This window comes from Chrysemys picta, chromosome 12 (genome assembly GCF_011386835.1).
Source record: "Chrysemys picta bellii isolate R12L10 chromosome 12, ASM1138683v2, whole genome shotgun sequence".
Lineage (NCBI taxonomy): Eukaryota > Metazoa > Chordata > Testudines > Emydidae > Chrysemys > Chrysemys picta.
Genome location: NC_088802.1, coordinates 4,372,890 through 4,397,034, shown reverse-complemented (window position 1 = coordinate 4,397,034; position 24,145 = coordinate 4,372,890). Strand labels below are relative to the sequence as shown.

General features: G+C 49.9%; 1 protein-coding gene across 3 annotated transcripts in view; it reads left to right on the top strand.

Annotated features, from left to right (window-relative positions):
- Positions 1–24,145, top strand: part of LOC101935718 (C-type lectin domain family 2 member D-like) — a 68,218-nt gene that overhangs the window by 37,638 nt on the left and 6,435 nt on the right. Inside the window, exons 1-3 of one of the 3 annotated variants that reach the window (XM_065564130.1) lie at positions 17,986–18,333; positions 21,736–21,801; positions 23,053–23,145. In XM_065564130.1, the coding sequence (XP_065420202.1) occupies positions 18,318–18,333; positions 21,736–21,801; positions 23,053–23,145 (175 nt within the window). In that variant the 5' untranslated portion in view covers positions 17,986–18,317. Of the gene's footprint in view, positions 1–17,985; positions 18,334–21,103; positions 21,802–23,052; positions 23,146–24,145 lie in introns of those variants that run through there. The other 2 variants (XM_065564121.1, XM_065564123.1) reach the window with 2 other exon arrangements.

Below are 24,145 nucleotides of genomic sequence, written 5' to 3'. Positions count from 1 at the left end.
ATTCCTATTTGAAACACACCCTCTCTCTCTCTCTCTCTCTCTCTCTCTCCCGGAAATGTGGACTTTTCCATGGGAGGGAATTTCCAGTTTCCCTCCCAACTCCAATCTCTAGGGATGGGATGACTTTTGTTGGGATTTTGGCACCATACTACCTTAAAGTCCTTGGAAAATTCCAGCCTAGATGCTTATTTCGTGGGGGGGGGAGAGATTTGAAGAGTTTTGTGGGCCCAGTTCCCTTTGATTTTCTCTCCCAATTTCCTTAGAAACCCCCTCCTGAACATTGCTAGAAGAGGGGCGCCTATTCCTAACACTCCAGTCCCCCCTTCAATAACTTGAAAATGCATCACAAATAATACGCCCTAAGTGCGGCAGTACAATTTAATATAGGCCCTGCCTGCAATAAATCAGGCAAATTACAAATCCAAACCTGCCTCCCCTTCCAGTAACACACACACACTTATAAATTACATATTTTGCAACATTCCTTGAAGCTCATGTGACACTGGCTGTTTCAGACCAAAGCCCCATGCTCCTGAGTTCGGTGTGCTGCTACGTCGGTGCAGAGATCTGCCGACGCAGCGCCTGTTTCTAACCTACATTCTGCACTCCCCTGGGCCTGATTCTCAGCTACACTCACCTTTATGCTACCATGGCCGGTGTGGCACTGGCATAAAGGCCCTGCACGTACCCTGCTTCCAGCCCCTTGGTGTAGGGGCTGGATTGAGGGTGTGGTCGGAATGCACTGTGCTCTGCCTATTCTATGCTACCTAAGGCCAATAGAGAACAGACTGTAGATTAGAACAGCCTTGAAGCGGCTCCGATCTACACCAGGGGGCAGGCAGAGCTCTGCACAGACCCAGAATAGGGGAAGCAAAAAGGGGGGTTAAAACTACTTAAATCCCAACCCAAGCTGAGGAATGTGGTAACTGGGGATCAGGCCCTGTATCTCCAAAGGGGAGGTGTCGACACATCCAAATCTCTTTCAAATCTCAGGCATTGGCACCCTAACATCAGGCTTGTCTGGTTATGTAGACTCTCTCCTCAGACCCTACGCTACCAGCACTCCCAGCTATCTTCGAGACACCACTGACTTCCTGAGGAAACTACAATCCATCGGTGATCTTCCAGAAAACACCATCCTGGCCACTATGGACGTAGAAGCTCTCTACACCAATATTCCACACAAAGATGGACTACAAGCTATCAGGAACAGTATCCCTGATAATGTCACAGCTAACCTGGTGGCTGAACTTTGTGATTTTGTCCTCACCCACAACTATTTCACATTTGGGGACAATATATACCTTCAAGTCAGCGGCACTGCTATGGGTACCCGCATGGCCCCACAATATGCCAACATTTTTATGGCTGACTTAGAACAACGCTTCCTTAGCTCTCGTCCCCTAACGCCCCTACTCTACTTGCGCTACATTGATGACATCTTCATCATCTGGACCCATGGAAAAGAAGCCCTTGAGGAATTTCACCATGATTTCAATAATTTCCATCCCACCATCAACCTCAGCCTAGATCAATCCACACAAGCGGTCCATTTCCTGGACACTACTGTGCTAATAAGCGATGGTCACATAAATACTACCCTATACCGGAAACCTACTGACCGCTACACTTACCTACATGCCTCCAGCTTCCATCCAGGACACACCACACGATCCATTGTCTACAGCCAAGCTCTAAGATATAACCGCATTTGCTCCAATCCCTCGGATAGAGACAAGCACCTACAAGATCTCTATCAAGCATTCTTAAAACTACAATACCCACCTGCTGAAGTGAAAAAACAGATTGACAGAGCCAGACGAGTACCCAGAAGTCACCTCCTACAAGACAGGCCCAACAAAGAAAATAACAGAACACCACTAGCTGTCACCTTCAGCCCCCAACTAAAACCTCTCCAGCGCATCATCAGAGATCTACAACCTATCCTGAAAGATGATCCTTTACTCTCACAGATCTTGGGAGACAGACCTGTCCTCGCTTACAGACAACCCCCCAACCTAAAGCAAATACTCACCAGCAACCACACATCACTGAACAAAACCACTAACCCAGGAACCTATCCTTGTAACAAACCCCGATGTCAACTCTGTCCACATATCTATTCCAGTGACATCATCATAGGACCTAATCACATCAGCCATACCATCAGGGGCTCGTTCACCTGCACATCTACCAATGTGATATATGCCATCATGTGCCAGCAATGCCCCTCTGCCATGTACATTGGCCAAACCGGACAGTCTCTACGCAAAAGAATTAATGGACACAAATCTGACATCAGGAATCAAAATACTCAAAAACCAGTGGGAGAACACTTTAACCTGTCTGGTCATTCAGTGACAGACCTGCGAGTGGCTATATTACAACAGAAAAACTTCAAAAACAGACTCCAACGAGAAACTGCTGAGCTAGAATTGATATGCAAACTAGACACAATCAACTCCGGTTTGAATAAGGACTGGGAATGGTTGAGCCATTACAAACATTGAATCTATCTCCCCTTGTAAGTATTCTCACACTTGTTATCTAACTGTCTGTCTGTACTGGGCTAGCTTGATTATCACTTCAAAAGTTTTTTTTCTCTTAATTAATTGGCCTCTCAGAGGTGGTAAGACAACTCCCACCTGTTTATGCTCTCTGTATGTGTGTATATATATCTCCTCAATATATGTTCCATTCTATATGCATCCGAAGAAGTGGGCTGTAGTCCACGAAAGCTTATGCTCTAATAAATTTGTTAGTCTCTAAGGTGCCACAAGTCCTCCTGTTCTTCTTTTTTCCAAATCTCTTTACGTATCATGGTGCAATGTTGAGTATGTGCTGTGGTGCAGACAGCAGAGGGAGCCAGAGTTCACTTCACTGTCACCAGCTCCCCAGCTGCGGTAAATCGACCAGAGCTCCATTCTCGCCAGGCCAGAAAAAAACGGTCTTGGCCCCCGCAGGGCAGGATATCGCGATAGCCAGACCCCCTTGGAAATCTTAGACATAGTTTGCAGCCTTGCAGACCTCCCCGGGGGCCATGGCCTGTCTGCCCAAGCCCACAGACAGATGGCTCCAGTGCCAGCTGCTGCCGATGGATAGCTCTGCCCACCAGCAAGGCAAACAATGGTTCGTAGTGGAAAGAATGGTGGGTTCCATCTGAAACAAATCTCCTATTACAAACGAACAGGAGAATATCATCCAACTACGTTAGCAAGTGAGAGAAGTGGAATAAGAAGAGCAGCCAAAAAATTTGTTTTCAAAGAAAATAAGTTGTTCTATGTGGGAAAAGACAGGAAACAGATGCATTTGGTAATTGTTTCAGATGAGGAGAAGAAGAGAGTGCTACGCAAATGCCATGAAAGTGCTGCAGGTGCTCATCATGGCATATCGAGGACTCTGACTCTGGTGGAGTCTAGTTACTACTGGACTTCCATAACAAATGACGTCAAACAATGGGTGTATGCTTGCCAGCATTGCCAGGTGGCAAAGAATACAGCAATCATAGTACCCAAATTACACCCTATCAAAGCAGAGGATCCATGGACTGCAGTCACAATAGACCTAATGGGACCTTTTAATACCACCCGCAGAAACCATATGTATGTCATAATGATGACAGATCTGTTCACAAAATGGGTGGTGGTTCTGCCACTACAAGACACTTCAGCGGTAGAAATTGCTAAGGCAATTGTCAGTGTGTTTTTCTTGTATGGACCGCTTAAAAAAATGGTTATTGATCAAGCAGAAGAGTTTGTTCATCAGATCAACAGAGAACTATTTGAGCTCTTTGGAATGAAACAAATAGTATTGTCCTATCCTCAGACAGATGACACAAATGAAAGAACATGCAAGACAATCAAGACTTTCCTGAACAAGTACTGTGCAGACCACCCCAATGACTGGGATGATAATTTATCTGCCATTGCATATGCTTTTAACTTGACTCCCATGGCGCCAGTCCAAAACACACCATATTTCCAAATGTTTAATCGTAACCCTTATGTGTCTGAGACTTCAAATGTACCGCAGGAAGCACAAAAGGATAATAAATGTATGTTTGCCAAAATCCTTGAAGCAATTAAACAGGCTGATCGAGTATTGGAGGAAAGGAAAGCTACAGGAGGGGGGACAGGGCCTGGTCTGCCTTCGTAGCCAGGTCCATGTCTTCCGCCTCCAGGCCCTGCAGCGGCTCCTTTATGACGCAGGTAGTCCGGCGTGGAGCACGTTAGCGCACGCCTTCCTCCGCCGTCTCCGAGGGCTCCGATACGACCGGCAGCTCCTTTTTCTCCACCCGAGAGGTCTTCCGCGAGACCTCTCGGAGCTGCCGGTCTTCTACCAGGACCTTCTCCGGACCTGGAAGCTTTTCTCGACGACCAGGTCCACTGTGGCCACCGAGGGTGTGGATCTCCTCGCGGAGCCCCTGCTGCACAATCCCGATCTTCGTGTGCAGGTGGCGGAGTCACCCTCGGTGAGCCGGAGGTTGGTCCTGGCGGAAACCACCAGGGTCGGAGACCTCCTGGACTACACCAGAGGGGACTTGGTGGATCCCCGCGCGCTTGGTCGGCGCATGGGGCTCTCCACCCTCGCAACCCCTCTGCGTGTACTCCAGGAGGTGGGCGCTGCATTGTCACCTCCTGCTCTCGGCTTCCTGTGGCGGGCCCTGCGGGAGGGCGCTCCCCGCCCACCCCTCACCCCGGGCCCTCCGGACCTCTTTCTCGGGCCCCTATTCCGTGAGCCCCCCCGGCTTTCCCGCTCCCATAATCCGAGCCGGCTGCACGCTCTGCAGCCGGTCCGGTTTCGGACCGCGTCCAGAGACCATCTGTACACGCTCGTGCTCCACACGTTGCATCACCTCACCCTTGTGTCCCGCCCCGACACCAAGTGGAGGGACTATCTGCTACCTGTGGAGGGTGAGGAGCCCCGGTGGGCCAGCCTTTATTCCACCTTAGTTCCCAGGCCCGCCGGGGACATTGGTTGGCGGCTCCTTCATGGAGCCGTGAGCACGGGCGTGTACTTGGCGCGTTTCATCCCTCTTCCCGAGGCCTGCCCATTCTGCGGCATCAGGGAGACCCTGGCGCACGCTTACCTTGAGTGCGCCAGGCTGCAACCCCTTTTCCGGCTCCTCCAGAACCTCTTGTTGAGGTTTTGGCTGCACTTTTCCCCACACTTGTTTATTTATGCGCACCCTGTTCGTGGCCCCACTAAGTCGCGGGACCTCCTCGTCAACCTCTTCCTGGCCCTGGCCAAACTTACCATCTATAATACCAGGGAGAGGATGTTGGCCGAGGGGGTGCTCTGCGACTGTGGAGCCTACTTCCATACCTCCTTGGTCTCACGTCTCCGGGCGGAGTTCCACTGGGCAGCGTCCGCTGGCTCCCTTGCCACTTTCGAGGAGCAGTGGGCGCTGTCCAGGGTTCTCTGCTCGGTGTCCCCATCCGGTTCCCTGATTTTGAACCTTTGACCGTCACCTCGCTCCCTGTTTTTTTATTAGTTGTCCCTAGTAATTATTTGGTACTGGGTCCAGTGGTCCCTCCTGCTAGGCTGGGGGAGGGGCCTTTAGTAGTGGGCGGGTGAGCCCGCCCGGTTCACCAATACGAGCTCCATTGAGTCCTTAGAGCCAAATCTCCGGCTGGCAGAAGTCAAAGGAGCTGGGCCCGTTAATGCTGGCTGGGGCTCTGGCAGGGGTCCCCAAGCTTTTTCGGTCATGTCCCTCCCAGCCCCCTCCTTACCTGGTCTTAAATGCATCTACAGCAGCTGTTGCACAAAAATAATAAATGTTGACATAGTTCATGGTTTTTGAAGCCAGTCTCATGACCGTTGCTTGTGATGTTTGAGTCCTGGGGTTATTTAGGAATATTGAAATGTTAGCAAAGGGTGACACTTGCCCTCTGGGGACTGGCTCCTCGTGGGATAAAAGGGAAGATCCTTTCATGGATTGAGAACTGGTTAAAAGACAGGGAACAAAGGGTAGGAATAAATGGTAAATTCTCAGAATGGAGAGGGGTAACTAGTGGTGTTCCCCAAGGGTCAGTCCTAAAACCAATCCTATTCAGCTTATTCATAAATGATCTAGAGAAGGGGGTAAAAAGTGAGGTGGCAAAGTTTGCAGATGATACTAAACTGCTCAAGATAGTTAAGACCAAAGCAGACTGTGAAGAACTTCAAAAAGATCTCACAAAACTAAGTGATTGGGCAACAAAATGGCAAATGAAATTTAATGTGGATAAATGTAAAGTAATGCACATTGGAAAAAATAACCCCAACTATACACACAATATGATGGGGGCTAATTTAGCTACAACTAATCAGGAAAGAGATCTTGGAGTCATTGTGGATAGTTCTCTGAAGACATTCACGCAGTGTGCAGCGGCAGTCAGAAAAGCAAACAGGATGTTAGGAATCATTAAGAAAGGGATAGAAATAAGACAGAGAATATCTTATTGCCCTTATATAAATCCATGGTACACCCACATCTTGAATACTGCGTACAGATGTGGTCTCCTCATCTCAAAAAAGATATATTGGAATTGGAAAAGGTACAGAAAGGGCAACAAAAATGATTAGGGGTATGGAACAGCTTCTGTATGAGGAGAGATTAATAAGACTGGGACTTTTCAGCTTGGAAAAGAGACAATTAAGGGGGGATATGATAGAGGCATATAAAATTATAAGTGGTGTGGAGAAAGTGAATAAGGAAAAGTTATTTACTTGTTCCCATAATATAAGAACTAGGGGGCCACCAAATGAAATTAATGGGCAGCAGGTTTAAAACAAATAAAAGGAAGTTCTTCACACAGCGCACAGTCAACCTGTGGAACTCCTTGCCTGAGGAGGTTGTGAAGGCTAGGACTATAACAGGGTTTAAAAGAGAACTGGATAAATTCATGGAGGTTAAATCCATTAATGGCTGTTAGCCAGGATGGGTAAGGAATGGTGTCCCTTGCCTCTGTTTGTCAGAGGGTGGAGATGGATGGCAGGAGAGAGATCACTTGATCATTACCTGTTAGGTTCATTCTCTCTGGGGCACCTGGCATGGGCCACTGTCGGAGACAGGATACTGGGCTGGGTGGACCTTTAGTCTGACCCAGTATGGCCGTTCTTATGTTCTTATGGCTCAGCCACTGATCCCTCGTTTCCTCATGTTGCACATTTCTTGCCTTGCAGGGGGCTGAAGGCGGTTTGATCTTGGCGGAAGGGATTGAGATTTGTTACTTACTAACCACCAGCATGCTCGGAGCTATACAGGTTAATTAAACGCCAGAGCCCGTCTCCCTGAAGAGCTTACAGTGGAAATCAATGATGAATGGATGAGATGTAAAAACGAGTGTCCTGTGCTCATCTGGTTATGGGCGCTCGGTATCCCAGCCCAGGAATACAAACTATAGATCTGAATTGAGCCGCGTGTCTGTGAAGGAACACAGATGTCACTCCGGCATTCGCTTCAAACCTGCTGTTCCAGCCCTGCCTCTCTGGTAGCAGCCAAGTTGAAGGTGGGTGGAATTTCCTACTCCAGGTGTGGGGAGTTTAGGAGATGTCTGCTGCTCTTTGTCACTGCAGAGTCTGGGCCTCCCGAATAGGAATGAAATATTTCCTCGCCAAGCAAGCGTTATCGCGGGCCTGTTTGGTAGGTGAGGGACAGAGATGAACTGACTAGCCCAGGGTCATGCCAGGAGCTTGTGACATTGCTGGGAACTGAACCAAGACCTTCTGGTCAGCAGATCAGTGCTGTCACCATCCTTTGTTGGGACTGAGGTAAGATATAGAGGGTAGCACTAAAGGGCACATCTACACTGCTATGTAAGCCCAGGGTTAGTAGAACTCAAGTGAGCAGACCCGGGGTTTAACCTAGGACAGTGGTTCCCAAACTGGGGTTCGTGACATGTTAGAGGAGGTTCTCGGGGGGGAAAATTCCCCAATGGTGGACAGAGCTGTCCCTAGGGACCCCAGGCAGCACGGGACCAGCAGCCCGGAGCCCCTGGACTTCCAAGAGCTGAGCAGATCAAAGCAAGCATCTCTATCACACTGAGGAGATTTCAACTTCAAGACTCCTTAGAAGAAATGGAAAGGGAGGGGGATAGTTTTTTCTGTTTTTGAAATTAAATAGGCAGCTAGTATTGTTCTTAAATTTATTATGAAGAACAAGTTTAAGCTTTGTTGTAACGTGCGTTGTTTGCCTGGACTGCTCAAGACCTGAATGCTTGTGTAGGAGGAACTCTTTGAGTTGGTTTCTTAAATACCTTCCTGCTGTTTCACATCTGATACTCCTTGATGAAACACAGGAGTCTTGTCTTATAACCGCTTATTCAAAATGATACAAGCTACGAAAGTGAGATCTTGGAAGAATGTTGCCCTTTTCATAATGTAATAAAAATACCATAATGATAAATAGTGTGTAATAAGCATGTCATAAGAACAAATTTTATATTTCCCAGATCACTGCTTTTATAATTCATACTCAGGTAAAGGAGAAAATCCCAGGAAATATTCATTTTTAGGAGGGGGTTCGTGAGACTTGACATTTTAGTGAAAGGGATTTGCGGGTTGTTAACGTTTGGGAACAACTGACCTAGGACTTGAGCGTCTACACTTATTTGTAACCCCAGGTTAGTAAGTGTTCAACCCTGGGTCCCACCCCAGGGCTCTGGTGTCTGCAAAGCACTATGCAGGCCCGAGTCCAACCACCCATATCCCAGACTTCCTAGCGCCCTGCCAAAATGTGGCCACTGTAGCCCTTTGGTGGTGGTGCAGTGTGGGAAAACTTGACTGTCCAGAGGACAAAGAAAGTTGGCCTGTGGGATACTATTGGTGGACTCCCAGAGCACGAGTCCAGTGGGGCTGCATCTACACAGCAAAGCAATAGGGCTTAAACCCTGGGTCCTGGCTTGACTCAGGTTCAGGCCTTCTACCCCAGTGGAACCCTGGGTCAGCGTGATTTGTGTGTTGATGGAAGAGGAGTTAGCCCTGAGCCTGAGTTGGAACCCTGGGCTTACATTGCAGTGTGGACGTACTAGAACCAGATCCCAACCCCCGTTTCTGTTCAGGTCACTGAGTGCTGGATCCGGGCTGGCAGAACCACAGTAGGTGGGTAACAGCCTAAGCTTGGGCTAGTGGGGATTTGTTTCCTAGGGGACTTTAAATGACTTGTGTTTATAACTAGGCTTGACAGACGGTGATGATTGTCATAATTTTGACAGATAATATTGATGTTTATTTTTAAGCTTTTTTTAAAAGGTTTTATCAATTTTAAATGTTCACAGCTGTGCAAAATTATGGGTTTTAGGCCTTTTTAAAATGTTTATGTAAATACTCGCAGTTGTGGGAAATTAATTGGGGGAGGGGGATCAGATAATTAATGACAATAGATGTTGAGATTTAAACAGTTAAAGCTTTATAACCCTTAAAACACAAATTTCAACATCTCATGTCAAAACATACCAGGGAAATACACGTCAAACAAACCCCAATCTGTTCTCAAGCAGCATTTTCCTGACTTTGCCTGTCTGTGAAGCTCGATAATTGTGGCTGGAAATATTTTGTGCATGTGCGGTGAAATTGACCTCTATTGACATTGGCAGATAAAAATCTAATCCCACCGAGCCTATTTGTACTACATGAATGGCTCCGGGAGGAAAGCTGGCTGGTTCAGGAGCCTGGAAAATGGTTCCATTGCAGAACATTTTCTGCTTCCAAGTGGGTGCAGAGGGGCACGTGCGCACGTGTTTGTGTCCACAAGTGTGTGTATCTGTGTTGTCCCGGTTTGTGTCCTTAACCCCAGTGTGTGTGTGTGTGTGTGTGCGTGTGTGTTTTTCAGTGTCCTCATCCGCTCCCCAAAATGTCTCTCTTCCCTCCCCCGCCCTCTGTGTTCCCCGCTATTGTGCCCTCTCTGATTCCTAGTATGTGTGAGTTCCCCTGCCTTGGGGGGTGTGTGTGTGTGTGTGTGTGCCTTTTGCACGCCCTCTTGTGTGTGTGTTCTCCCCAAGTGTGTACTGTAGGAAGAGCTCATAATGGAAGAAAGAGGACCAGGTTTCAGGAGAGATCTAGATACACCCATGACATGAGAGACTCAGGAATCCAAGCCAGGTGTGCGTGTGTGTGTGTCCATCCTTGGGCAGGTGCGCGCGTGTGTGTGTGTGTCCGTCCCTGGGCAGGGGTGTGTGTGTGTGTGTGTGTGTCCGTCCGTCCCTGTCCCCACTGCCCCCTACTCTGTTCCTCCTGAGGATCAAGGTAACCCCTGCTGCTTAGCTCCATTCCAGACACGTGGCATGTGAGCCATGCTCTGTAGTCAATGCACTTTGCTTAGGGTTACCATATTTCAGCAAGCAAAAAAAGAGGACGGGAGGAGCCCCGCCCCCGTCCTGCCCTAGCCCCGCCCCTGCCCCTCCCACTTCCCGCCCCCCTCAGAACCCCCAACCCTCCCCCCGTTCTTTGTCCCCTGACTGCCCCCTCCTGGGACCCCTGCCCCTAACTGCCCCCCAGGACTCCACCCCCTACCTAAGCCTCCCTGCCTCTTGTCCCCTGACTGCCCCCTCCTGAGACCCTCCCCCCATCCTAACTGGCCCCTAGGATCCTACCCCCTACCTGTCCCCTGACTGCCCCAACCCTTATCCACACCACCACCCCCAGACAGACCCCTGGGACTCCCACGCCCCATCCAACCACTCCCCACCCCCTGACAGCCCCCCCCAGAACTCCCAACCCATCTAAACCCCTCTGCTCCCTGTCCCCTGACTGCTCCGATCCCTCTCCCCACTCCTGCCCCCTGACAGCCCCCCCCCGCAGAACTCCCAAACACCCCCTCGCTCCTTGTCCCCTGACAGCCCCCCCAAACTCCCGACCCATCTAAACCCCTCTGCTCCCTGTCCCCGACTGCTCCAATCCCTCTCCCCACTCCTGCCCCCTGACAGCCCCCCCAGAACTCCCAACCCCCCACCCCCCCGCTCCTTGTCCCCTGACTGCCCCCTCCTGGGACCTCTGCTCCTAACTGCCCTCCAGAACCCCACCCCCTACCTAAGCCTCCCTGTTCCTTGTCCCCTGACTGCCCGCTCCTAAGACCCCCCCCCAAATGCCCCCCAGGACCCTACCCCCTACCTGTACCCTGACTGCCCAAAACCTTCTCCACCCCCGCCAAAAAGCCCCCCCCGAACTCCCGACCCCCCCCCCCCCGTCTCTTGACTGCCCCCTCCAAAATCTCCCTGCCCCTTCTCCTGCCCCCTGGCTCCCTTACCCCGCCGCTCAGAACATGGTGTTGGGCTCTGTGCGGAGCTGGACACGTGGCTGCGCTCCCCAGCGCAACACACAACCCGGTCCCACCCCACCCAGAGCTGCCGGAGCAGGGCGCTGGGCTGCAGGGGAGGAGGAGCTGCTGAGGCCCAATGCAAACGGCCCGGCCGGCCGGCTCAGAATGGGGGGGGGGGAGAAGGAGCTCTACGGCTGCTCCGGAGTCCAGCCCGGCAAGCTGCGGGGGAAGGGCTCTGGCTGCCAGAGCCCCAGGCGAGCGGTGACTTTCCTGCAGCCTCCCAGCCGCGCCTCGCTCTGCATGGGGGGGAAATCCCGGACATTTTCAGTGATTTACAAATTCCCCCCCAGACGCTATTTTTAACACAAAAAGGAGGACATGTCCGGGTAAATCTGGACGAATGGTAACCCTAACTTTGCTTCTCTGCTTTAAAGCGTCCTTTGTTTGCTTCCCCCAGCATGCTCGCCATGCGGCGGCTAAGAGACCATCTGCCATTTCTCCCCTCCAGCCCCTCCCCCGCTCCCAGCACACTAGGACCACAACAATCACTGTTTACATCTGCTCTCACACACCCCCACTGCTGCTTCTAAACGCCAGACACTGGGACCTACGGTCATTGAGAGCAGGTGTTAAGCTAAACTGCAACACACCATTCCGGGCAACCACACAGGGAGGTCTCCTCTGTTTAGTTATGTTGGGGTTCCCCTGAGACCTCTTCCCCTCAGCTCCTCAAGAACAACTCTGGGCTGATCACTCCGGTGTCTGATTTGGCAGATAGCAAAGCTACGCTGAGCTACATGCATCGTTTGTTTGCAGTAAAATGCCATTTCAGTTGACCTGAAACAATTTGCAGATTTGACACCATTTCACTGAATAGTTTGGCCATTTTTTCCCCCTTGACTTAGGTGCCATTCACAAAATAGTGGGGCGGCGAGGGGGTAGATGCTGTTGTAACCACTGGACTAAAAGTTCTACGGGGAGGATGTTCACAGAGGATGGAGCAGGGATTTCTCCCTCCTAGGTGCCCGGTTCCATAGCCCGGTAGCTGGGACGTTCTCACATGCTCTCTGGCCCAGTGAAGATCTGAGTACTTTATATGGCGTCAGCAGGAGAGATTGGGAGGTTCCTGCCCTAGGACACCCCACAGCCCGACCGTCTCCCAGGCGCTGCTCTAACCACAGGGATAACGGTGCATGACCACCTCCGTCTGTTCTGTGACTCTAGTCCTGTAAAAGGCCGGGGAAGAGGGGTCCTGGTGATTCCGTCTCTTCCCCAGGGGTAGCTGCTGCTGACCTGATCGCATTGGACCCCACCTGCTCCCCAGCCCGATCCCTGGAGCTCCAGTGGCTGCTCCCACCCCTGCTCTTGTCTCTGCCCCCAGCAGCTGCAAACCCCCCAGCCTGAGCGGCCTGACGCTCAGGGGCAGAAACAGATCAGCCCCTGCACTATTTCCATTGCGGAGGGGGCTCTATCCCATGCCCCTTCCCCCACCCACAGCCGTTCTGCCACCCCTGCCCGGGGGAGGGTTACAGAAATGCCTGCAGGAACTGAAATCACTGGGCGGGTGGGGTGTAAATGAATGCAAAACGCTGCCAGGTAAATGACTCTGGAGAAGTACCAGCCCCCGGGAAATGGCAAAAACTGGGTTTGATCGGATTCAGCTGTCTGTTAACTGCTCATTTATCTTCTTCTTCCGCTTGTTTTTTCTTTTTTTCCCCCTGGGGACTAATGCAAATGTCCGTGTGCATGCAAACGTGGCTGATATGAGTCAGGCCAACAAATAACAGGTACATTACACATTGTATCCTGTTTTTAAACAAATTCGATAGCCAAATTCTTAGTTTATAGCCTGTTTTTCTTCAGGAAGTGAGTCTGAGTGGGAGGTGGGGGGGTGGGAAAGGTTTTAGGCAGACTCTCTGCAGTGACGCAGACTGCCGGGCGTCTTGACTGGTCTAAGCACTAGCCAGGCCTGGGGCAGTTTGGCCTACAAAAGCGGACAACAGCCAGCGCATTGAGTCCAGCGTGGGCGTAAGCTAGGACAGTTCTGTCTCAAAGTCCTGGGACATCAACGGGCCCCAGTTCCAGCCCCGTCCATTGTCAGGGCACTCTGCACATCCTACCCCCACGGAGTTTGGTGCCAGGCTGCGTATTGACGTTGCAGACTCAGAGCAGCTTTGGGGGATAATGCTGTTTGCTTTGAAGTGCCTACTGCGGGTTCCTCATTTTAGCAGAGCTCTTTGTTCAGAGCTAGGAGCAAACACATTCCTGGGACTCTTCACCCACTGCACCACCTGGCTTGGTTTTTAAGCTGCTGGGCAAATGATGGGCCCAGTTCACGCAGCCCATTTATACCAGCGCAGCATGAAGACAAAGCCTGGCACCGAACTGTGGGGGTAAGACTTGCTCGTGACAACCGAAGGGTCTGGAACTGGGGCCCATTGACGTCCCACGACTCTGAGACAGAGCGGACAAGATTGATGGATTCCAAGGCCAGACAGGACCATTGTGATCGTGTAGCACGAGCTCCGGAATAGCACCAGCCTGAGAGCGGCCCTGGATGAATTCCGGTTTGAACTAGAGCAGAGGGTTTAGAAAAACATCCAATCCTGATGGAAACATTTACAGTGGTGGAGATTTTATTAAGATTCAGATAATAAAAAGGTACTAATTCCAGACTCTCTAACGTGTTACTAGTAATATATAGAACCAAGGCCCTTTCTTTTTTGGTTTTTATTTTGTTTAAAAGTCCCTGGGAATTTATCAGTGTTTATTACAAACAATTTTAAACATAGGTGAAAATCAGTGCAAAGAATTAACGTCACAGTTTTCTGGTTAAATATTGGGGGACAGAAAAAAAAGCAACAAGTAGAGAAAAGTGGGAGTATTGAGAGGAAAATCAGTTTAATGCTGTGGTTTGTGTTATGAACTGTACATAATACATACATGTAGCCACTCGCATACGTGTGTGTTTTCACTTTAATAGACAGCTTCATATTTACACTTAGACTAACTTATTATTAACGTGAACACATAATTAGTATTTCCGTGGACTGCAGAGGTCGAAAATTGGTTAAAAAAACCCAACCAAATAGCTTCTGTAAAACCCTGGAATTTTTCAGTTAAAACTGAAAACAAATGGCATTCTGTATAATAAGCATTCAGCCAGAAACTCAGCCAGCCAGACACCTACAGGAACTGCTTCCCAATTCTTCATTGGTCACTGTAATTGGTGGTTTCAGGAGGGGCGCGGGATTTTAACACCTGCCAAAGAAGAAATTTATTTCATCTGCTTTTCCTGTGGCATTTCACCACTTCCAACTTATTGTTTTATCATCCCTCCCCCTTTCCTTATCCAGCTCTCCAATTTGTCCTTGCCTGGCTAGAGTAATCGGTTGTGAGAAACGTTGTATCTACCCCCCCAGCAGCTGTTTGAGTCAACCACAACTCCCAACTGTTTCCTGACGGTTCTCCCGCAATGCCCTGAATCACGGAGCCTCCAACTGCAGGTGTCATGGGGGTTGTTTTTAGACACTGTTTGTTATGGAGGGGGAGAATAACGTCTGCCTCAGACTCTCACAACTCACCCATGTCGGCACCTCCCCAGCAGTGCGGGATTCATCTGCTGATCTCTGGCCTGTACGCTTGTGTCCCTCCTGCCCACCCACCAGATACGCAGCCCTATAGACACATAGACCTGAAGGCCAGGAGGGCCCATCACGATCATCCACTCTGACCTTCTGCACGTCACAGGCCACAGATCCCGAACCTCTGGCTGAGTCACTAACATCCTCACATCATGGTTTAAAAACGTCAAGTGAGAGAGAATCCACCATTTACACTAGTTCAAACCTGCAAGTGACCCGTGCCGCATGTTGCAGAGGAAGGTGAAACCTCCCCAGGGTCTCTGCCAAGCTGAGCTGGGGGAAAATTCCTTCCTGACCACAAATCTGGCGACCAGTGAGACCCTGAGCATGTGGGCGAGACCCACCAGACAGACGCCTGGGAAAGAATTCTCTGTAGTAACTCAGAGCCCTCCCCAGCTAGTGTCCCATCACGGGCCATTGGAGACATTTGCTAATAGCAGTCATGGATGGGCCACATGCCACTGTAGGCAACTTCATCGTAACCCCCCCACACACACACACTCCCCCGCATAAGCTTATCAAGCTGAGTCTTAAAACAAGTTATTTTGTTGTCCACGCTGCTCCCCTCGGAAGTCTGTTTCAGAACTAAACTCCTCTGGTGATTAGAAACCTTCATCTAATTTCAAACCTAAATTTATTGATGGCCAGTTTATATCCATTTTTTCTTGTGCTAACATTGGCCCTTGACTTAAATAACTCCTCTCCCTCCCTGGTACTGATCTCTCTGATGTATTGATAGAGAGCAATCCTATTTCCCCTCAGCCTTCGTTTGGTTAGGCTAAACAAGCCAAGCTCCTTAAATCTCCTCTCGTAAGGTCCTCCATGCCTCAGATCATCCTAGTAGCCCTTCTCTGTATCTGTTCTAGTCTGAATTCATCTTTCTTAAACATGGAAGACCAGAACTGCCCACAGTATTCCAGGTGAGGTCTCACCAGTGCTTTGTATAATCAGAGAATCGTCGGACTGGAAGGGACCTCGAGAGGCCGTCTAGTCCAGTCCCCTGCACCCAAGGCAGGACTAAGTATTGCCTAGTCCATCCCTGCCAGGAGTCTGTCTAACCTGCTGTTAATGATCTCCAGTGACAGAGATTCCACAACTTCCCTCAAAATTCCACCATTTATTCCTGTGCTTAACACCCTGACAGTCAGTACTGACTAATGGTACGAACACTTCCCTGTCTCTACTGGAAATATCTTGCCCAATGCACCCTAGGATTGCTTTAGCTTTCTTCATGGCCTGATCACATTGGTGGCTCATAGGCAGCTGGGCAGGGAGATGACTATCTCCATCTCACAAGAAACTACTCAGGAGGCTTAATCGCCTGACTCCAAACACGTGTCCCGTTCGTGGATCGCTAGCGGAGGAGATAGGTGCCTCCTTCCAGCCTGGACTTAGGTGCCAAACTCCCTGAGGGGGCAGGGCTGGGACACACCCCTCTCATTAGCATTGGCTGGAGTAGGCGTCTCCCTGCCCAGCATGCTGGCTGTTGTGAATCCCATTCTACGGCACCTACCTCTCCCCATTCAGTGTGTCGGGAGCCGGGGAACCTAACCCAGGCGAGGTGGTTCCTGGTGCTGTTCCTGAGATTTTTCTAGGCATCTGAAAGTTAGGGGTTGTGACTCTCAGCAGCACGACACCCTTTGTGGGGCCAGGCCCCCCTGCCTTGAAGAGAGGAAGGAAGGTCCAGTCGTTAGGACGTTAACCTGGGACCTGCAAAACCTGGCTTTGATTCCCTGCTCCAGCACTGATACCTGGGGTGAGTCACCTGGGCCTGATCTTCACTGGTCTTTACATGCCTATTTCCCATTGAAATCGATCTGGGGCGCAGTTCCCCTTCTGTAACACGGGGGTAAAAGCACTGCCCTGCCTTGTAGGGTTAAATGCATTAAAAGATGAAGGTGGCTACATGCTAACTGGGTCCATAGATAGAGGAGCCGAGGAGATGGGATCTCCTATTACTCCCCAAGCAGAATCTGCTGGAGGAGCAGGCACTGGGTGTTGTCACTGGTATTACAGCAGTGCCTAGAGGCCTTAAGCTTAGACTCATAGAAATGTGGAGCTGGAAGGAACCTGGAGAGGTCGTCAAGTCCAGCCCCTTGTGCTGAGGCAGGGCCAAGTAAACCTAGACCAGCCCTGACGGGTGATTGTCCAGCCTGGTCTGAAAAGCCTCCAATGACGCAGATTCCACAAGCCCCCTTGGAAGCGAATTCCAGAGCTGAACTCCCCTTACAGTTAGAAAGTTTCCCCTAATATCGAATCTAAATCTCCCTTGCTGCAGATTAAAGCCCATCACTTCTGGTCCTACCTTCAGTGGCCGTGGAGAACAATTGATCCCTGTCCTCTGTATAACCAGGGCCACCCAGAGGATTCAGGGGGCTGAGGCAAAGCAATTTCAGGGGCCCCTTCCATAAAAAAAATTGCAATACGATAGAATACTATATTCTCGTGGGGGCCTGGGGCAAATTACACATTGTTTAAGACAAATAAAATCAGCATGTTTTGCATAGTCAGTTACAGCCTCAGCTTAATCCCGTCCCTGCCCTCACCAGCTGGCCGTGTTCTGTGGGTGTTGCAGCAGATCTGAGTGGAAAGGAAGCGGCTTCGAAAGTAAGGTATTGTAGGGACTTTCCGTGTTTTGCTGGGGACGTTTTATACCTTGATGAGGGGAGAGCCTGGAGACGCTTGCAGGGGTGGGAAAGGCTGGATATCACTGGCAGAGCAATGGCGATGTCCCTGGTATGATGAAATAGCAGATCTGCTAGGAAGTGAGGGGCTAAAGGGTGAAGAACTGTGACAGGGCTAAGCAGAAAACTGCTTCTCCAGCTCCAATGAAGGGGGGTGAATGGAGCTGGGTAGAGCACCTGGCCCTGACTGGGGAAGCTCTAACAGCTGCTGCCCCATCAGGCTGGGGCTGGATAAGAGCCCAGGGGAAGAAGCCAGGGGGGAAGCTGGAAAGAGGAAAGGCAGTGAGGGGAAGCAGAGAGAGAGCTTGGCCCCTCTCTCCTGTCGGGGGACTGCGAGAAGGGGACCACGCGTATGGTGATAGGTGGTGGGAGCACAGCCTGTAACAGCCTGTAAGTAAAAGCACCAGGTGGGCGCTGCACCTGAAGGTCTCTGGGTGACTTTCTCAGCCCAGTGGGGGCAGGAGCCAGGAGGGCCCTGCAGTGACGCTGTGACAGGAACCTTAAAGGCTTAGAGGAGAAGCTTGTGTCTAACGCTGTAGAGGAGCGGGAGCCAGTGGGAGAGGCCAGAGAGGCGTCTAGGTTGGCAGGGTAACACTGGAGGTTTTTAGGAACAGGTTAGACAGACGCCTGTCAGGGCTGGTCTAGGTTTACTTGGTCCTGCCACAGCGCAAGGGGCTGGATTTGATGAGCTCTCGAGGGTCTGTCCAGCCCGACATTGCTGGGACTCTGTTCTCAGCAGCCGCGTTGTGAATGAAGCAGAGAAGGGGTGAGCTCTGTTCTCTGTGTGTGAGAGCGGGGGATGGAGAGAGGGAGGCAAGGGGGGGACAGTGGGGGAGGGAGCGAGAATTGCTTCTCTTTGGGACCTTGAAGCGAGTGTAGAGAAAATTGGCATCAATATGAAAGACGCTTTATGCTGCCAGAGTAAACATGTATATTTAGTACCCAGACCAGTGTGTGCACTGAAACCAAACCCCCCATCAAAGAAAACGCTCCCCAGCACGTCCTGTTCTGTTCTCTTGCGGGGCCGGGATGGGAGAGGGAACGAATCCCGTGTCACTGACAGGTGCTCATGTCATGTAGCAATGAGGAGAGGAGAAGAATAGAATTTATATGGTAGCATCCGGAGACTTGTTGGGAACAGTGTCCCTTTGCCCTGGGAGTTTTACAGACCAAGTTAAGTCCCTTCCCCGAAGAGCTTGCAGCCTGAATAGACACAGAACAGACCAGCAGCTGGGGCCTTGGCTAGAACGTGCAAGTAAAAATAGCGAAGAATGGAATAGCTTTTTAGTGATGTGGTTGGTTGTGATTGGCTGCAGTCTCATACGTGTCTGTTACTTGCCTAGCTAAGTTTAATGCAGCTGCTGTCTGATCTGTTTTTACCCCTAACAGTTTTTGTTTCATTCTACTTCTAGGATACGAAAGTTCCCCAGTATATATGTTCCATTCTATATGCATCCGAAGAAGTGGGCTGTAGTCCACGAAAGCTTATGCTCTAATAAATTTGTTAGTCTCTAAGGTGCCACAAGTACTCCTGTTCTTTTTCCAGTTAATTCTGTGTGACAGGCCCGGCTCTGTGTTTAATCACAATCCAGGGGCCGGGGGCATAAATTTAGGGCTACGCTCGCCCCTCAATGCACAGTGAGGTTCCCGCTAGTGTCAGTGGCAGTCTGCAAGGAGATGAAGGGGAAAATCTGTTCTTAATGAAATAGCAGAATTCTGAATTATAATTTCTGTGGTTGCCTGTTCCGCCTCACTCACTCGTGTGTGGGTGCCAGGCAGTGTATTTCCCCCCCCCCCCCATGTCGACAAGGCCTTAATTACAAGGCCACTCTCTGTCTCCAATAAGGCCTCAAGGGCATCAGCTGCTACCCTGGATACAAGGAGGCTCTGTTCCCCCTCGTGAGCTCAGCTGTGCGGGAAGAAGGGCTACTGGGTGCTGGGCTCTTTGGAAAATCCGACCCCCAGGGGTGGGTTCACTTTCTTTGCAGCTGCAGCCGGTTGCTGACTCATTCAATTTGTAACCCACTCGCACCCCCAGCTCCGTTTCAGCAGTACAACCCCCGAGCCAGCTAGTCCCCAGGTTGTAGTTGTGTGTCTGATTTTTCCTTCCCATGTGCAGTATTTTGTGCTTGTCTTTACTGAATTTCATCTTGTTGAATTCAGACCAATTCTCCCATTTGTCAAGATCATTTTGAATTCTCATCCAGCCTTCAAAGTGCTTGTGATCCTCCCAGCGTGGTGTCAGCTACAAAATTTACAAGCACGCTCTCCACTCCCTCATCCAAGACAGGACCCTGGTAGACGCCACTAGATCCATGTAGACGTTCCTGCCCTGAAGCTCGGTGAGGAGGGTGGGTCTCCAAGCCCGGGCGGCGACGTCTACATGGCAATTTTTAGCACCATAGCACAAGCCCGAGTCTCTAGTCCCGGGCTCTGAGACTCGCTGCCGTGGGTGTTGTTTTGCAGTGTTGACGTACCCTGGGTCATTACTGATTACCTGGAACCCGCCCACTTTGCAGTGATGATGCAGGCAAAATCATCTCGGAACTGTTAGCGATTAACTTCAAGAACTCCTGGAAGGTGGGTGAGGTCCCATAGGAATGGAGAAGGGCAAACATAGGACCTACCTTTAATAAGGGGAAGAAAGAGGACCCAGGGATTTAGAGACCAGTCAGTCTAACTTCGATCCCTGGAAAGGGACTAGAACAAATGATAAAACAATCAGTGTGTAAACTTCTAGCTTAGAGGATAACCGGGTAATAAGTAAGAGTCAGCATGGATTGGTCAAGAAAAAAATCCTACTAAACCAACCTAATTTCCTTCTTTTAACAGGGTCACTGACCTAGTGGAGAAGCAGGAGCTGTGATATATCCTGATTTTAGTAAAGCCTTTGACATAGTCCCACGTGACATTCTCACAAGCAAACTGAGGAATTTCATCTAGACCATATTCCTATAAGGCGGGTGCACAACTGGTTGTGCCCAGAGTGGTTATCAGTGGTTCACTGTCCAGCTGAGAGGATGTATCTAGTAGGGTTTAGCAGGGGTCAGTTGTAGGTCAGGTGCTATTCATTATTTTCATTAATTACCTGGATAATGGAGTAGAGCGAATGCTTATAAAATGGGAGGCTGATCCCAAGCTGGGAGTATTGTAAGCACTTTGAAGGACAAGATTAGAATTCAAAATGACCTTGATAAATTGGAGAAGCGATACCAGTAAATACTAAATACTTTGGTCTTAATTAAAAGGTGCCTGCGGTGTGATTGGCAGAGGGACAAAGATACGGTGGGTGGGTTGCCTCCCCTTTTTTTATGAGGGATAAAGACAGGATAAAAGGAGTTTTTGTTGCTCTTTGGTTCATGCTTGTTTTTTGTGTTAGCAATTTGGGTCTTTTCCACCCGGAAGGACTCTATGGCCAACAGGAGAACTGGTGTAGTGAGAGGCTGAAAATCTGGAATAGTGTGTGTGCCCCATCTCGGAAAGGATATTGTAGAACTAGAGGGGTTCCGAGATAGAACGAGAGAGGTGACGAGAAGGATCAAGGGCCTGGGAAAATTCTCCTGTAAAGAGAACTTGAAAAGACGGAGATTGTTACCCTGGAGAGGAGACGGGTACAAGGGACAGGATAATGGATGGGATAGAGAAGGTAGATCTGTATCTAGCACAAGCACAAAGGGGATGGTCAATGGAGTGGAAAGGTGGGAACTTCAAAACTGATCAGAGGAAACAATTTTTCACACACTGGGTAATTAGATGGTGGAACTCGCTGCTAGGTAACATCAACCAGTGATTTTAAGGCCAAGAGCTTAGCAGAATTCCGAGAGGGATTGGACATTTCTATGGAGAGCAGGAAGAGACAGAGTTGTTATAATGCTAACAAAAATGTTGGCAGAGATTATCCTCTTACCAGCCACTAGAGGGGGACATGGCACACAATTTGTCAAATGCATTACCATGCTCTCTAATCCATTTGGAGTCCCTCAGCCAGGCCAAGGGTGGGCTGTGTGGGGTGGGGATAGCAAGATCTGGGGACTGCTAGTCACTTTGGGATACGCGGGGGGAGGGGAAGCAGTGATGGAAGCCCTGGGCTTCGTACACAGCACTGGGCCCTGCATGAGGGGACTGTATGATCTGACCTTAAATGACAGTTTCTTTTGCTTTCTGGTAGGTAGTGGAGTGAATGTCTCAATGCTGCTGAGTCAGAAACCAGTGGAAGAAAAGAGAAGAGATGTCGGTAAATAATTATATTATTTATTATGTGTAATATGGTAGCACCTAGAGACAGCAGCTGAGCCCCATTGTGTGCTGCACAAACACACAGGGAGAGACAGTCCCTGCCCCAGCTGAGATCAGGGCCCCGTTGTGCCGGGCGCTGCACAGACACACAGGGAGAGACAGTCCCTGCCCCAGCTGAGATCAGGGCCCCGTTGTGCTGGGCGCTGCACAGACACACAGGGAGAGACAGTCCCTGCCCCAGCTGAGATCAGGGCCCCGTTGTGCTGGGCGCTGCACAGACACAACGAGAGACAGTCCCTTAAGGTGTTTTTCCTTTAACTCAAGTGGTAATGGCTTGTGCCTTTAAATCCAGAAATCAGGTGTTCAGTTTCTACTGCTGATGATTTATTCCCTTTCTAAAGGCAAGTCCTGGGATATCCTGGTAGCCCCCAAATTAGCCCCAGTAACTCTGGGCAACCATGAAAATCTCTCTCCCAATCAACCAGCTCCTGGCGGCACGGTCCCTGATCGAGCAATCTGGGAAGTAAGAAGGTCCTTCAAAGCCGGTGACCAGAGCTCAGGGACATTTTTGAACCTGTTTGGTTTTTTAATTGAAAAACAAATTTTTTCACCAAGATTTGTCAGAGTTGTTTGGCTTTTTCATTTTTGTTGAAAAAAGGTGTTTCTTGCTTTTTCTTTTTTATTGATCTTTTGGTGACATTTTTATTGAAAATATAGTGTTAAGTTGTTTGGGAAAGTTGTTAACATAAGAGCTGTCCCTGACCATCTTGGCTAATAGCCATTGATGGACCTGTCCTCCAGGAACTTAGCTCATTCTATTTTGGAACCTAGTTATTTTTGGCCATCACCACATCCAATGGCAGGTGGACTATGCGCTGTACGAAAAAGTATTTCCTCTTGTTTGTATTAACCCTGCTTCCTGTTAATTTCATCAGGTGACACCTGGTGTTTGTGTTGTGGGAAGGGTAAATAACACTTCTCTATACACTTGTTCCACACCGTTCATGGTTTTATAGACCTCTTGCCTATCCCCCCTTTGTCGTCTCTTCTCTAAGCAGAACGGCACTGATCTTTGTAGTTTCTCCTTGTATGGAAGCTGTTCCAGGCTCTTGATCATTATCAACTAGATTTATCCACTCATGGAAGCACTTAGCAAAACGTGACCATTTTCATGCACCGGCAGCATTTGCTGTTGATACGTTTGCTGCCCGCCTTCATCTGCTTTCATGTCATTTTTTTTATTTTGCAGATTTCAGCCTAAAATGCATTAAAGATAAACGGATCCCAATTACCGTTACTGTCGTCATCACAGCGTTGATCATCACCGTAATTGCATTGGCAGGTGAGTGAAGGCTTATTACTAACCCAGCTGATTCTCATTCCCTTGTCACTGATTCTCAATTGACTGCTTATCCTAGCCCCAAGGTCACGGTGCCCACGTGCGTTTCCCACGGCCTCTTCTCACCCCGTCTTTGCCCTGGTCTGACTCCTCCGTTGAAGCACATTCCCCTTTTCAGAGGGGAAATCTCTCTTCAGACCCTTTCCCTCAAAGAGAAAGGGCCTAACCCCATTCCCTGCCCCTTCAGAAGCAGCCCCACTACATCCCAGGCCGGGGTAGTGGTGTAGGGATGCAGTGGGTGGGTCTCCCTGCCTCCCCCTCCCTGTGTCATCCAAGGCCAAGTCTAACCTTAAGTTGTCTTAGGTTTGGGTGCCACCATGTGGCCATGGCTCACAGCGCGTCTCGAAAATTGTTTCCAATCCATTTATCATTGTTCCTCCTCACTCATCCGCCGTACTGTGTGTAAATGCAACTGGGAGTCTCGGGCAGAGCATTCAGTTCCCTGATCCCGGCCAGTCTCTCGTGGCTTTGGGAGCATTTCTGAATTTCCTGTCTCTGCCAAAGCTCCTCCGTAAAAATCACGTGACACAGAGAATCGGACATGCTGTACGGATTCTTCCCATTCCTGGCTGGGCGTCGCTGGCGCAGTGGAAAGGGATGTGTTGGAGTGTGGGCGCCCTGCCCCCAGGAACCGAAGAGTTCTGGTCACTCTACTGGGCCCAAAGGCCGGCCTGTCACACACACTCGCCAAGGCGTTCCATTCAGGCGAAGCAGCCACTAAAACTGAGGGCAAAGGAGCCTAACAAGAAGGACGCAGGAAACAATTTCAGTTCGGGTCAATGGAAACTTTTACCAGCCATGTGATTTCCCAACACACAGACACATTAACTATGGGCAGAAATGCTGACATGTGTACTGTAGCAAAACAGCACGTGTGGATGTCTGGCACATGTTGAAGAGATGCTGGCTTTGTGCTTCCTGTATTCCGGGGGCCATTCAGGGC